This window comes from Zophobas morio, unplaced genomic scaffold (assembly GCF_036711695.1).
Source record: "Zophobas morio isolate AGI-343-1 ecotype UQ-CSIRO unplaced genomic scaffold, CSIRO_AGI_Zmor_V1 ptg000017l, whole genome shotgun sequence".
NCBI lineage: Eukaryota > Metazoa > Arthropoda > Insecta > Coleoptera > Tenebrionidae > Zophobas > Zophobas morio.
Genome location: NW_026972122.1, coordinates 13,003,665 through 13,016,460, shown reverse-complemented (window position 1 = coordinate 13,016,460; position 12,796 = coordinate 13,003,665). Strand labels below are relative to the sequence as shown.

Here is a 12,796-nt window from a genome sequence, read left to right as displayed (position 1 = left end):
GTATTTTGCCGCTGTTGCCATATCCTCACTCGAACAGAGGCCTTCGTATGCGCATCGAGTTGCTATTCGCATTGAATCTCGTTCAAGAAGACGGATTTTCGTTTCGAATAGTATCTTGGCATGCGCATCTATTCGTACTCGAATCTTTGCGAACGAGTTCGAGAATCGACCCCCTGAAATGAAAATTACAAAAATTTATAAAGAGAAAATTATAAAAAGTTACAAACCCTAGATTACAATACTACTTTTGATTACGCTCGGGAAGTAAAAATTGGGCCAAAAAGGAAGGTAAAAATTTTGACAAAAGAGTGTAACACAAAAAAAAAATCTAAGAGTTAATATAAGCAACATATTCTAAAAATTTTTGGTAGGTATGAACTGGTTTTCAATTTTTCTTCTCAATTTGCATTTTACTCCCCTTGAACTAGATAAATGATTAATTTTTTAGAACTTAGTTTTTCCGGAAATATTAACCGCAATATGATTTGGCATAAATAAATTGGTTTTAGATTTAAAATGTTGTGAAAATTCCGACCCTCCATAAAATAAAATAATAAAAGCGCCTTGATCTTACACAATTATTCGCAAAGTGAAAGCAAAAGTTACAAGCATAGGTACCAAAAGGATAATTGAATAAATGTGTAAATGGAGAACGGCAAAATAAAACATGAGAATAAATTTACATAACTAAAAACATGCAAAACTATATTTAAAGTGCTACGCAATTGTATTCCATTAATAAAAACCTTAAAATCTATGAACATAATCCACGACTAAGTAAATTTAATCCTAAAATTATCATGCAATAAAACTTGAAATTAATTCGGTAAATCCCTAATTATGTGCGATACCTTCTAAATAATATTAATATTATGGGCGTGATAAATAAACTTCGAAAACTGTTAACCATGAATTCGAGTATTTACTTAAGTATTTAATAAACTGCGATTGGGCATTTATCCGCTAATTAAAAATTTTTAAAACAGCTAAAACAATTAAAAAACTAATAATTCAGTGGAATTCGGAGAAATTTCCCACCGACAATAAGAAGAACAACTAAAATTAACGAACTAACATCATGCGCTTACGAGGACTGTTTGATAAGTACCCGTATTAAGAAAGAGAAAGCATTTTTTTTAATTTTGTGTATTTCTCATTATAATCTCCTTTCAACTCTATGTACCTCGTCCAGCGATATTCTAACTTTTTTAACCCATTCAAAAAATATGATTTACCAAACTCTGCAAAATAAGCCTCTGTTTCATTGATTACTTCGCCGTTTGAAGTAAACCGCCTTCCTCCAAGCCATTTTTTAGATTTGGACATAAAAGTCACAGGGTGCTAAATCTGGCGAATAAGGAGGATGCGGCAGTAATTCATAGCGTAATTCGACCAGTGCGTTATCATGGTGAAACAGGACTTTTTTTTCGACAAATGGGGCCGTTTTATCTTTAATTCCAAATAGTCTATGAAAATGATGCCATGCGAATCCCAAAAAAGAGTAGCCATAACTTTTCCGGCCGAAGGAACCGTTTTCGCCTTCTTTGGAGCACGTTCGCCGGGTAGAGTCCTTTGCTTTGGTCTCTGGAGTGTAGTGGTGTATCCTCAAAAACATTATCACACTCAGCTGCTTCGCCTCGTGTGCTAAACTGTTTTTTCGTTGGATAAAATTCACTTTTATTCACTTATACCATAAATAGCCATTATCCGACCCAAAAAATGTAAAAAAAAATGCTAAAAGTTTTAACCGCCCTTCAAAGTAAAAAGAATGACTGACGTGCTTTAATGAAATTGCATAATTGAACCTGAATATAGCAAAAGAACTACTAACTACGAATTAAACAAATTAGTGTTAGAACCGAAACGTATTTAACAAAACCGTACTCGCAAAAAGAAAATACTTACGAAGTGCCGCAGATCGCCTGCGACCGCCGCGATCGCGATGCCCTCGTGAAAAATGGAGCCGCCGCGTCTCACGGTAGAGCTCATTCAAGGGAGAAAGTGCCTTCGGCCTCTACATACTCTTCTTCTGAGGAGACCCCGAAGGAGAGCTCGATCTCGATCTCGTCACACCTTATAATTAAAATACAAAACATCATTAATCGTCAGTTAACAACCTTAGAGAACTGAGATGAAAATGACAAAAATTTATAAAGAGAAAATCATAAAAATTTACAAACCCTAATCTCGCAGGAGCCGCAGCCGCTCCTCCTCGTATAAAAAGAAAATCCTTACGAGGTGACGAAAAGTGGAGCCGCCGCGCCTCGCGATATAGGTCCTGTATCCGCTCAGGAGAAAAGGTGCCCTGGGGCACCCCGTCTTCATCTTCTGAGCAGGCCCCAAAAAAAAAATCTATTTCCACATCGTCAAATCCTATAATCATAATACAAAACATCATTAGTCGTCGGCTAACAACCTTAAAGAACTGGGGGTGGATTCTCGAACTCGTTCGAATAAGTTCCGCATACGCAAGTGGCCAACTTCCGAACGGTTTTGAATTTGGAGGCAACAGATTAAAACAGTCGTTCTTGGATTCAAACCGACACCGCGTGAGTTCTGCCAACCATTGCATTTCCTCTGTATTTTGCCGCTGTTGCCATATCCGCACTCGAACAGAATCTCGTTCAAGAAGACGGATTTTCGTTTCGAATAGCATCTTGGCATGCGCATCTCTTCGTACTCGCATCTTTGCGAACGAGCTCGAGAATCGACCCCCTGAATTGAAAATTACAAAAATTTATAAAGAGAAAATTATAAAAAGTCACAAACCCTCGATTACAATACTTCTTTTGCTTATAGTATAGGAGCTAGCAACGTTTTCGAGAAAGAATTTCAGGTCAGCTGATTCTTTGATATTTTGTTATCCTTCCTCTATCGGGTAGACCCTAGCCCATCTGGCTGGCCGTGGCGGTTGCGTTTATTAGTGCGCATCCTACCTGTACAGGTAAAAATCCCAGATTTCGAAAGCATTTTAAGAAGTTTAATTTTTAATTTCTTGTTTTCAGATAGGTTTATTAAACACAATTATTTTATTGCCAGACACTTCGTTGCAAACTACATGCCATACGCAATTTTTTTTTTTTTTTTTATAAAATTTTCAAACCATTTTAGTATGTCTGTCATTTTAATATTATGTTCCTTTAGTACTCAAAAACCTAAAATTAATTTGCCAGACATTAATTCGATTGCTAAACCTTGAAAAAGAACGACATTAGTATCGTTGATGGTTTTTTCATCTTGCACACCATGAAAGATGTACCACAAATCTTCGATGCTATCTCTAAAAAGTTTCTTTCTTCGATCTCCCAGATGAAATCTGATCGTATTGATGTGATTTTTGACCAGTACTTTTCAACTTCAATTAAAGATTTTGAACGTTCACGGCGAGAAGAGTCAACTACCCCTGTATCAATTGGTCCTAATCAAATTCGGCCACACAATTTCTCAGTAGAACTGAAGAACATCGAATTTAAAATAGCTCTAGTTAACTTTTTTATTGATCACTGGGATAGTGAAGACAACCTTAAAATCTATTAACATAATCCACGACTAATTAAATTTAATCCTAAAATTATCATGCAATAAAACTTGAAATTAATTCGGTAAATCCCTAATTATGTGCGATACCTCCTAAATAATATTAATATTATGGGCGTGATATATAAACTTCGAGAACTGCTAACCATGAATTCGAGTATTTACTTAAGTATTTAATAAACTGCGATTGGGCCTTTATCCGCTAATTAAAAATTATTAAAACAGCTAAAACAATTAAAAAACTAATAATTCAGTGGAATTCGGAGGAATTTCCCACCGATAAGAAGGAAAACAACTAAAATTAACGAACTAACATCATCCGCTTACGAGCTACGCTAGCTTGTGAATTTAAACAGGTAAAGAGAGATAAATGAATTTTACTTTCTTTAATTAACCTCTTAAGGTCCTGTGTTCCGAATCAGGAACATACCTAACTCAGACCAAAAACAATTAGAAAAGAGCAATCATTCCGCCAGTTCTTTAACTGACCGTTGTTCCTAATATATACCAATGAATAAACATTGATAAGTAACAGCAAACGCCATCTAGAGTGAAACTAGAATAAGTTCAGTCATACCTTTGCAGACGGAGCACGTTGTGTGGTGTTGAGTTATTTGTGATCGTAATTTTTTAATTTTTGGGTAAGTACCGATCAAACTAAAATTATTTAGGCTATTGTTAGACTTTAGAAGATATGCCTGTACCTTCCTAGTTATTGTAAATATACAATTAGTCTGTAGGAGCCCAAAATTCTGTTAGTTCCTCATATGGAACATTGGTCATTTAGATGAAAATTAGATTGTTCCTGAAATGGAACAGTGGACTTTTGGTACATATGAACTAATAGCAATATTGTTGGGTTTTTACAGTAAAAATGGCCTACATACCAAGCGATAGTGAGGACGATAATCTTGGAGACTCAGATGATGAGTTTGTTGTACAAAATTCAAGGGATTCCTCTTCTTCTGACAGTGACGATTCAATTAGTAGTTCCGAATCAGATGAAGATAATCAACCTGTAGATCATGTGGCTACAGCTACGAATGTAAGAGGAAAACCCACATACAAGTGGACTAAACTCAATAATAATGATGAAGAATTGCCATTGCCACCTTTCGTTGCGGAGGAAACCGAGGAGTCCGAAATTGGACGCCCAATTCATTATTATCAGCAATTTTTTTCGAACGAATTGCTTTATCTCATAGTGGAACAAAGCAATTTATATGCTATTCAAAATGACGTAAACAAGCCCCTGAATCTAACACGTTCTGAATTAGAAATTTTTATTGGAACTGTTATATACATGTCAATTTTCCATTTACCGCGACATAGACTTTACTGGAAGTCAGCTTGCAGAGTAGCCCAAGTTGCTGACTGTATGTCCAGAAAGAGATGGGAAGATATAAAAAAGAATTTACATTTCAACAACAACGATGACCTTCCCACGGATAGAAATGATCCAAACCGTGATAAGCTATTCAAGCTTAGACCCATAATAGATGCATTGACAGAAAAATTTAAAAATCAAGTCAAACCACAGATGCTTTGCGTAGATGAACAAATAGTGCCGTACAAAGGAAGATCTGCACTAAAGCAGTATAATCCCAAAAAACCCAACAAATGGGGTTACAAAATATTCGTATTGTGCGATAGCAGTGGTTTGGTTCACAATTTTGAAATTTACACAGGAAAAATATTGCCAACACCGGGAAAGGAGGATATAGGAGCTAGTGGAAATATTGTACTACGCTTGGCATCTGTGATACCACAACACAAAAATTATTTACTCTTCTTCGACAATTGGTTTACCTCTGTAAAGCTGCTTACCTCTCTTCAAGAAGATGGGATTTATAGTTTGGGGACCGTAAGATGCAACAGACTTCCTGGTTTACAATTCAGCAGCGACAACGTTTTGAAAAAAAAAGGTAGAGGCACTTATGAGGAATATAAGACAACAGTCAACAGTGTTGATATTCATACTCTGAAATGGTTCGACAACAAGAGCGTTTGTCTCCTTAGTACATTTTGCGGAAGCCAGCCTGTCGATATTGTTGAACGCTTTGACAGAAAAGGCAAAAGAAGAGTTGAGGTGACCCGTCCCAATATGATAAAGCTATATAATAACTTTATGGGTGGGGTTGACCTTCTTGATGGACTCATATCCTACTACAGGATAAGCCTAAGAAGTCGAAAATGGTATCTCAAACTGTTTTTTCATTTAATCGACTTGGCTCTAGTTAGCGCATGGTTAAAATACAAGACTGATATGCAGAAGAGTAACATGGACAAAAAAGATATTCTAGATTCTTTGGGATTTCGTGCTGAAGTAGCCGAAGCTCTTTGCCGAGTGGGAAAGGATGAAAATACAAGAAAAAGAGGAAGACCAAGCGGAAGTACTGAAAAGAATTATGAAGAGAAAAAGAGAAGGGGAGCAACAAAACCTATACCTCAGTTTGACGTGCGTACAGACAAGGTGGCCCACTTTCCTTCTTATAACAAAGAAAGGCAACGGTGCAAGAGACCATTGTGTGGACTAAAAACTTATTTCTATTGTGTAAAGTGTAAGGTACATCTATGTATTACTAAGACTAGAAACTGCTTCGCTGAATTTCATATTTGATTGCATAATTATGTCTATATGACCAGTGTTCCTGCAAAGGAACATATTGTTTTGTTGTTTTCTAAAGCAGAAAATAAATATTTTGAAAACTACAATTTGTTTACTAACTGCCTCTGGCCACTTTTTTCATGGAATGAATTTTTTAAATAAGATTCTAGTATAAGTGGACCTTAAGAGGTTAACTAAGTACGCCGAGCGCGACACTTGTTCACGAAAAAACTGGCGCTTACGGAACAGTTAAATACATGCAAAAGTGAATAGTCACAGTCTTTATGCAGAGCTAAACGTTGGGAAATTAGTACCATAATTGCGCTAAAATACAGTGAGATTATTAAATTAAAATGAAATGCAAGGTTTCCAAATATTATGGCGAAATAATCAGAACTCATATCTAAACGGCAATAAATTCAAAATAAAAATTATCGACTGCAAGGAAATCAAATTAAAATGGTTTCAATTCGGAAACTTCCCAAAAGCTCATTTAAAATATCCGTGGCGCAAACGAAGGGGTTAAATCCACAAATTAAGGAAACATTGGAATAATTATTATCATAAAAGCGATCGGTAATTTATCGAAAAATCCTACCCGACGACCAAGAACCCACGCAAGGACAAACGTGCCACCCGCAAACGAGAACATCTGGTAACACTTCCTTTCGCCCCCGGCGCTATCTGTTCACACTAAACATATCGAAGATCCCCCGACTAAAACGCATAAATTAAACGCTTCATATGTACGACCGAACTCGAGAACACATTGAGTACGTTTACAGCGAGCGCTTAGTCCGCAACCTAAACACTAAATTCGACCTAAGTGAGTTTAGTCCTCATGCTGTTAATGAAGACCAATTAGTCGACTAATGGATAGGTCGGTCCAGCACTGCCGCAATTTTATTTAACAATTTCAGAAATTATATCTAGACTAAGTGCGCCATATATGGCAGGAAAACTTCTTGGTCCGAAAAATATAAAAATTTTTATGAAATCGCCAGTGGTCCTGAAAAAGAAATGTTAACAGTCTTTCTTATGCAACTATTCGGCCTATTCGTTTAGTGAAACCTGACTTCAGCGGGTCACTATATTTTAATTATAAACATTTTTGTTCTATCATTCTGCTGGCAGTGGCAGATTCAAATAATTGTTTTCGCTTTATTGATATCGAAGCATATGGCAAAGAGTGATTCCGCTGTTTTTAAAGAAACAGTGCTGTGGAAATCTGTTTCTGATAATTCATTACTTACCAGGTCCAAAACAGGGCCGGCGCTACCGACGGTGCAACACGTGCAATTGCACGGGGCGGCGGATTTTTAAACTGCTGCGAAATTCGATAATAAAAACTTATTTTTAAAATCACTGAAATCAAACTCAAACAAGAATAAAAATTATAATGCTTATGTGGGAAACATTTCAGCCGTATCACTCCTTCACTAAAATAGACTCATATTTCAGTCGCCAGACCAATACTTAAAACAATTAAGCGTGACGCTTTCCTAAACAACCGTATATGGTTAATAAACGTGTTTCAAAGTACTTAAATTTATTTATTTTTGTAAGATGATTCGATTCTTGAAGAAAAATTTCAATTAAAGCTCAGTTTTGTATTGACTTTCGGGCGTGTTGTGCCTTCGTTCTGTATTTTTCGATTTCGCTTCCAACTTTTCGTTGAAAAATGTCTGAAAAAAGGCATCGTCTTTCGGGTGCTGAGTACCGTAAAAGGAAACTCGCTCGAGAAACCAAGTTAAAAAAACAAAGTGGTTCTCTTGAAAAATATCTTAAAACTGAATTAAAAGACTTACGGGAGTCATCCAAAAGTGTTTCGGAAATAACTGGTGATAGTTCAAAGGATCTGGGAGAATCATCTAAAAGTGTTAGACGTGATAGTAATAGTGATAATACTGATAGTGACACTAATGTGGTAGCATGTTCATCACAGTTAGTTTCGGATAAACCAACAGAAATTTCTTCAGATCCTGCAATGTGGCCAGATTCATTACCGGATGACTTAAGAATCGCAATTGTGAAAAAAGGGCCTCCCGAAAAACTTGGGGTTTGATTTCGATTTTCCTAAAAATTCATCAGGGCGTAGATTTTCAATTAACTATTACAAAAGGCAATTGTGTAATGGCGAAACATATGATAGAAGCTGGCTGGTTTATTCACAAAGTAAAAACGCAATTTTTTGTTTTTGTTGCAAACTTTTCTCAACCCAAAAAATTTTTTTATCCACTGTTGGATATAATGATTGGGGCCATGTGTCGATATATCTAATAGAACATGAGAAATCTAAACATCATCTGGAGGCTTATAAAGACTTGGTAAATCTAGCAACAAGATTGAAATTTGAAAAAACTATTGACGCATTTCAACAAAAAATGTTAGATGCAGAAACTCGTCATTGGCGTAATATCTTGGAGCGCCTAATAGCAATTGTTCATTTTTTGGGACAACAATGTTTACCTTTTAGAGGTACTTCTGATAAATTGTACGAATATAACGGAAATTTTTTGAAATTAGTGGAATTGTTAGCAAAATTCGATGACGTTATGTCTACACATTTAAAACGTGTTTGTAAACAACCGTCAGTAGTTCACTATTTAGGAAAAGATATTCAGAATGAATTAATTTCACTTCTTTCGAAAAAGATCATCAATACAATAGTCTCTCAGATTCACAAGGCAAAATATTATAGCATAATTGCAGATTGTCCTCCAGATATTAGTCACATTAGTCGAACAAATGACACTCATCGTAAGATATATAAATATTTCTAATTCTGATGTTCGCGTGGAAGAACATTTTCTTGGATTTTTACCGTTGGACGAAACTACAGGCAGTGCTTTAACCCAGCGGTCCGCAACCTTTTTTGTCTAGCGACCCAAAAACATCAATAGAATTATAAGGCGACCTATACGATAGAGAAAGGGGTGTGGGGGTTAGGGGGTATGGGGTTACTTAAAATTGCGGGACCGGTACAAAATGCTTATCTCAAACAAAATTAATTTTTAGCCTTTAAAATTTGTTATATTTCTATAAGATACAAACTATGTATAACTATAATAATAATTTTGATTTGAGCATTTATTTTCCGAAATTACAACTATATTACTATATATATCGATATTGATTCATTTCAAATATGGGCGACCCATTTTTGAAGTTTCGCGACCCAAAATTGGGTCGCGACCCATTGGTTGCGATCCGCTGCTTTAACCGACGTCATAATTAAAAAACTTTCCGATATGACCATCCTATTTGAAAACTTGCGTGGCCAGAGCTACGACAACGGTGCAAATATGAAAGGCAAAAATGTTGGTGTGCAAAGACGTATACTGGACTTGAATCCAAGAGCGTTTTTCTTGCCTTGCAGTTCGCATTCTTTAAATCTGGTGGTGAACGACGCTGCTACTTCATCCACTGAAGCAGTTGCATTTTTTGGTTTGCTTCAGAAACTTTATACATTTTTTGCTGCATCCACTCGCCGCTGGGACACACGTAAAAAACATATTTCTGCATTGACTTTGAAACCTCGAAGTACCACTCGATGGGAAAGTCGACTAGATGGATTAAGGCCTTTGCGGTACAATATTGGTGATGTTTATGATGCACTTATAACTGTGGCGGATGATACAACTTTTGACAAGATGACGAGACATGAGGCTGAATCTTTAGCATCAAAATCGGCAGAATTTAAATTTCTTTGTTGTTTAGTAACTTGGCATCACATCTTAACTCAAATAAATGTTGCGAGTAAAATGTTACAGAATATTCAAATAGATATAGCGACTGCTGTATCGGTATTGGAAGATACGATGCAAAATTTAAAAAACTGTAGAACCGATGAATTTTTCGAAAACATTTTAACTGATGCTAGAGAACTCGCTACAATTTTAGAAGTCGATCCCATTATCACACCTCACTTTTCAACAGGAAGAGTTCGACCCCGTAAAAGACAGTTAGAATATGAAGCTAAAGATGAACCGATACTTAATCCAAAAACTGAATTCAAAACAAACTTTTTCTTCAGGACATTTGACGTCGCTATTAATTCTGTAGAAGAAAGATTTGTTCAAATAAAAGATCACTCCCTACACTTCTCTTTCTTATATAACATCGCTAAATTAAAAGACGTAGAAGCAGATGAACTTGTACTAAAATATAAAAACCTGGGGAATGTTTTAACTCATGAGAATAATAAAGATATAGACGCTTTAGAACTTGCTGATGAACTGAAGCAAAAAGTAAAAGAAGATAATTCTCCTATTGAAGTTTTGAAATTTATATTACAAAATAGATTTGCTCCGAATGTAGCAGTGGCCCTAAGGATTTTACTTTCTTTACCGGTAACAGTGGCTAGTGGAGAACGTTCGTTTTCGAAATTGAAACTAATTAAAACTTATTTACGATCAACGATGGCTCAAGGGCGTTTAGTTGACTTGGCAACAATTTCAATTGAACATGAACTAGCTCAAAATTTGGACCATAAAGAACTTGTGCAAGACTTCTCAGCAATCAAGGCGAGAAGAGTTAAATTTTAAGTGTTTGTGCAGTGTTTTAAATAAACAAGTTTTCCGCGTGTAAATATATGTACATATCTATCTAATGATCAGTTAACTGTATATACCTACCAGCTACCACGAATTTGTTCATTGGATGAAACAAAAGGTAGGTGATTTCATAAATTTTAGTAGAGGGTAGCAGAATTAATTATGTAGTAGGTAGTTTATAATTTCAACTTTAATGAGGGGGCGGCAAAATCTCTAGCGCCGGCCCTGGTCCAAAACCACGACATCCTACGGTTAATCCTGTCTTACCACACGTGTTCATTGGAGATGAAGCTTTTGCTTTAACTGACACTTTGTTACGTCCATTCGGAGGACAACATTTATCCATAGAACAAAAGGTATTTTACTACATCCTTTCAAGAGCTAGGCGATACATCGAATGTTCATTTGGTATCTTAAGCAATAAATGGAGAATCTTTCATAGACCAATAAATGTGGAAGTCGATTTTGCCATCGAAATTGTTAAAGCATGTTGCATTTTACATAATTTTGTGAGGAAGAGAGATGGATATTCCATTGAAGATGCACTGGAAATCCACGATGGGGGCTTGGAGGATGTTCCCAGACACAATAATTTAAGGAGTACGAGTACAGGGAAAGAAGTTCGGGATGCCTTTAAAAATTATTTTATGAGTGATGTTGGTTCAGTGCCCTGGCAACTAAATAAAATTTGATTTTGACCACTTTACCTTTTTCATTTTTGACGTTATCCGGTAACTCGCTGTAGTTTGGTATAAATAAATTGCACACTTCATCCCATGCACTTCGTTTTTTATTTCGGTCTTTATATAAATCACTGGTCTTATCCCATAATATGGGCCTTTTTTCCACAATAAATTGTTCAATGTCGGAATTTTCCATTTGTTCCACTTTAGCAAGTACTGTTACTTTATGTGCGTCTAAAAGTGCAAAACTAAAAAGGCCAACGATGTACACCCTAGCGAAGGTATTTATTAACTGATTTTAGAAGGTAACCGAGTTTTTATGTACATGTGTACAACATGTGCAAACTAAAAATTAGTCTTGCATCTCTGGCTGACCAGAAGAAAAAGGTCTGCTGGACATGTGGACGTCGATTTGCCGTAAAACGCAGCCAAAGACAAAAGGGTCCCAACTTCCAAACACACAAATGTCGCATCGGCACTGAGCCAGAGCGTACCTAATTCTGAAATATTGCAACAAGTACCACCCCTGTTAAGTGCTAGTACATACGATCTTGACTAAAATTTTATAAAACAACAGACATTTCAGCCGGACGTCTGCAAACCTCCATTGACTTGTATGCAATCTAATATTTTGCTCGGCGAAATGATCGGCCGGTTAGCACGGTCGCCGGGATGTACGTCGGCGAAAATATAATATATCCGGCTGCCGGCCAAGATTTAACGGCGGAATTACCGTGATTTCTTCGTATGCAAAGTCCTGTTCTCACCAATGAAATATAATTTCATCCGGTTGTTCGACCGTCCGACAAATCTGCCCGCCGGTGGAACTACCGTTCGTGTGCAACAAGCCTTAAGCCCGGTACACACTTGAGCGCACATGCAGTGAGAACGCATGAATATGCGTGCGTTCTCAGGTACTGTGTCCATTTTGGTATTTTTATTTAAACACATGCGTGCGTTCTCGGCAGAGTTCAGCCCGTACGACCAGTGTTGCCAACTTAGTGGATTTTCCACTAAATCTGGTGGTTTCGCATGCCACTTTCGCGAAAAAAACTTGATTTAGTGGTTAGTGGAATTTTTAGTGGGTCTTTGATATTATTTCAGTGGTTTATGGTGGTTTTTAGCTTTGGATTTATTTCAACAAGAAACTGTATTTTTTCTTATTTTAATGAATTAAAAAAAAAATAGGTACTTATTTTCTGAAGAACTTCACAGTTGTTTCAAATTTCCCGCGTGATTAGTTGCATTATAAGTTGTCCATTCACATCACGCGTATGAGGCTGGCGTAGGCGATATGCAGGATGCAGGTACGGGTGATTATCTTTTTGTTGGCTCATTTTCTGTGACTGCAGCGGATTGTGTGCCTAATTGATGCTGATAGACTGATGCTGCTATTCCATTTACCTCCGTGG

The 12,796-nt window shown here is 36.6% G+C and overlaps 2 protein-coding genes across 2 annotated transcripts in view; one reads left to right on the top strand and one right to left on the bottom strand.

The window, feature by feature from the left end:
- LOC135130348 (uncharacterized) overlaps positions 1-12,796 on the bottom strand; it is a 55,336-nt gene that overhangs the window by 1,648 nt on the left and 40,892 nt on the right. Inside the window, exons 2-3 of the mRNA XM_064057712.1 lie at positions 2,181-2,936; positions 1,906-2,073 (exon numbers count right to left, since the gene is read on the bottom strand). Of these exons, the coding sequence (XP_063913782.1) occupies positions 1,986-2,073; positions 2,181-2,686 (594 nt within the window). The 5' untranslated portion in view covers positions 2,687-2,936 and the 3' untranslated portion in view covers positions 1,906-1,985. The remainder of the gene's footprint in view (positions 1-1,905; positions 2,074-2,180; positions 2,937-12,796) is intronic.
- On the top strand, positions 4,017-6,271 carry LOC135130434 (piggyBac transposable element-derived protein 3-like). Its single transcript, XM_064057815.1, has 2 exons — positions 4,017-4,178; positions 4,407-6,271. The coding sequence occupies exon 2, from the start codon at positions 4,412-4,414 to the stop codon at positions 6,155-6,157; it is 1,746 nt and encodes a 581-aa protein (XP_063913885.1). The 5' UTR covers positions 4,017-4,178; positions 4,407-4,411; the 3' UTR covers positions 6,158-6,271.

What these genes read in the sequence shown, in the direction of transcription:
- LOC135130434 (XM_064057815.1), top strand. Translation starts at nt 4,412, where the DNA reads ATGGCCTACATACCAAGCGATAGTGAGGACGATAATCTTGGAGACTCA.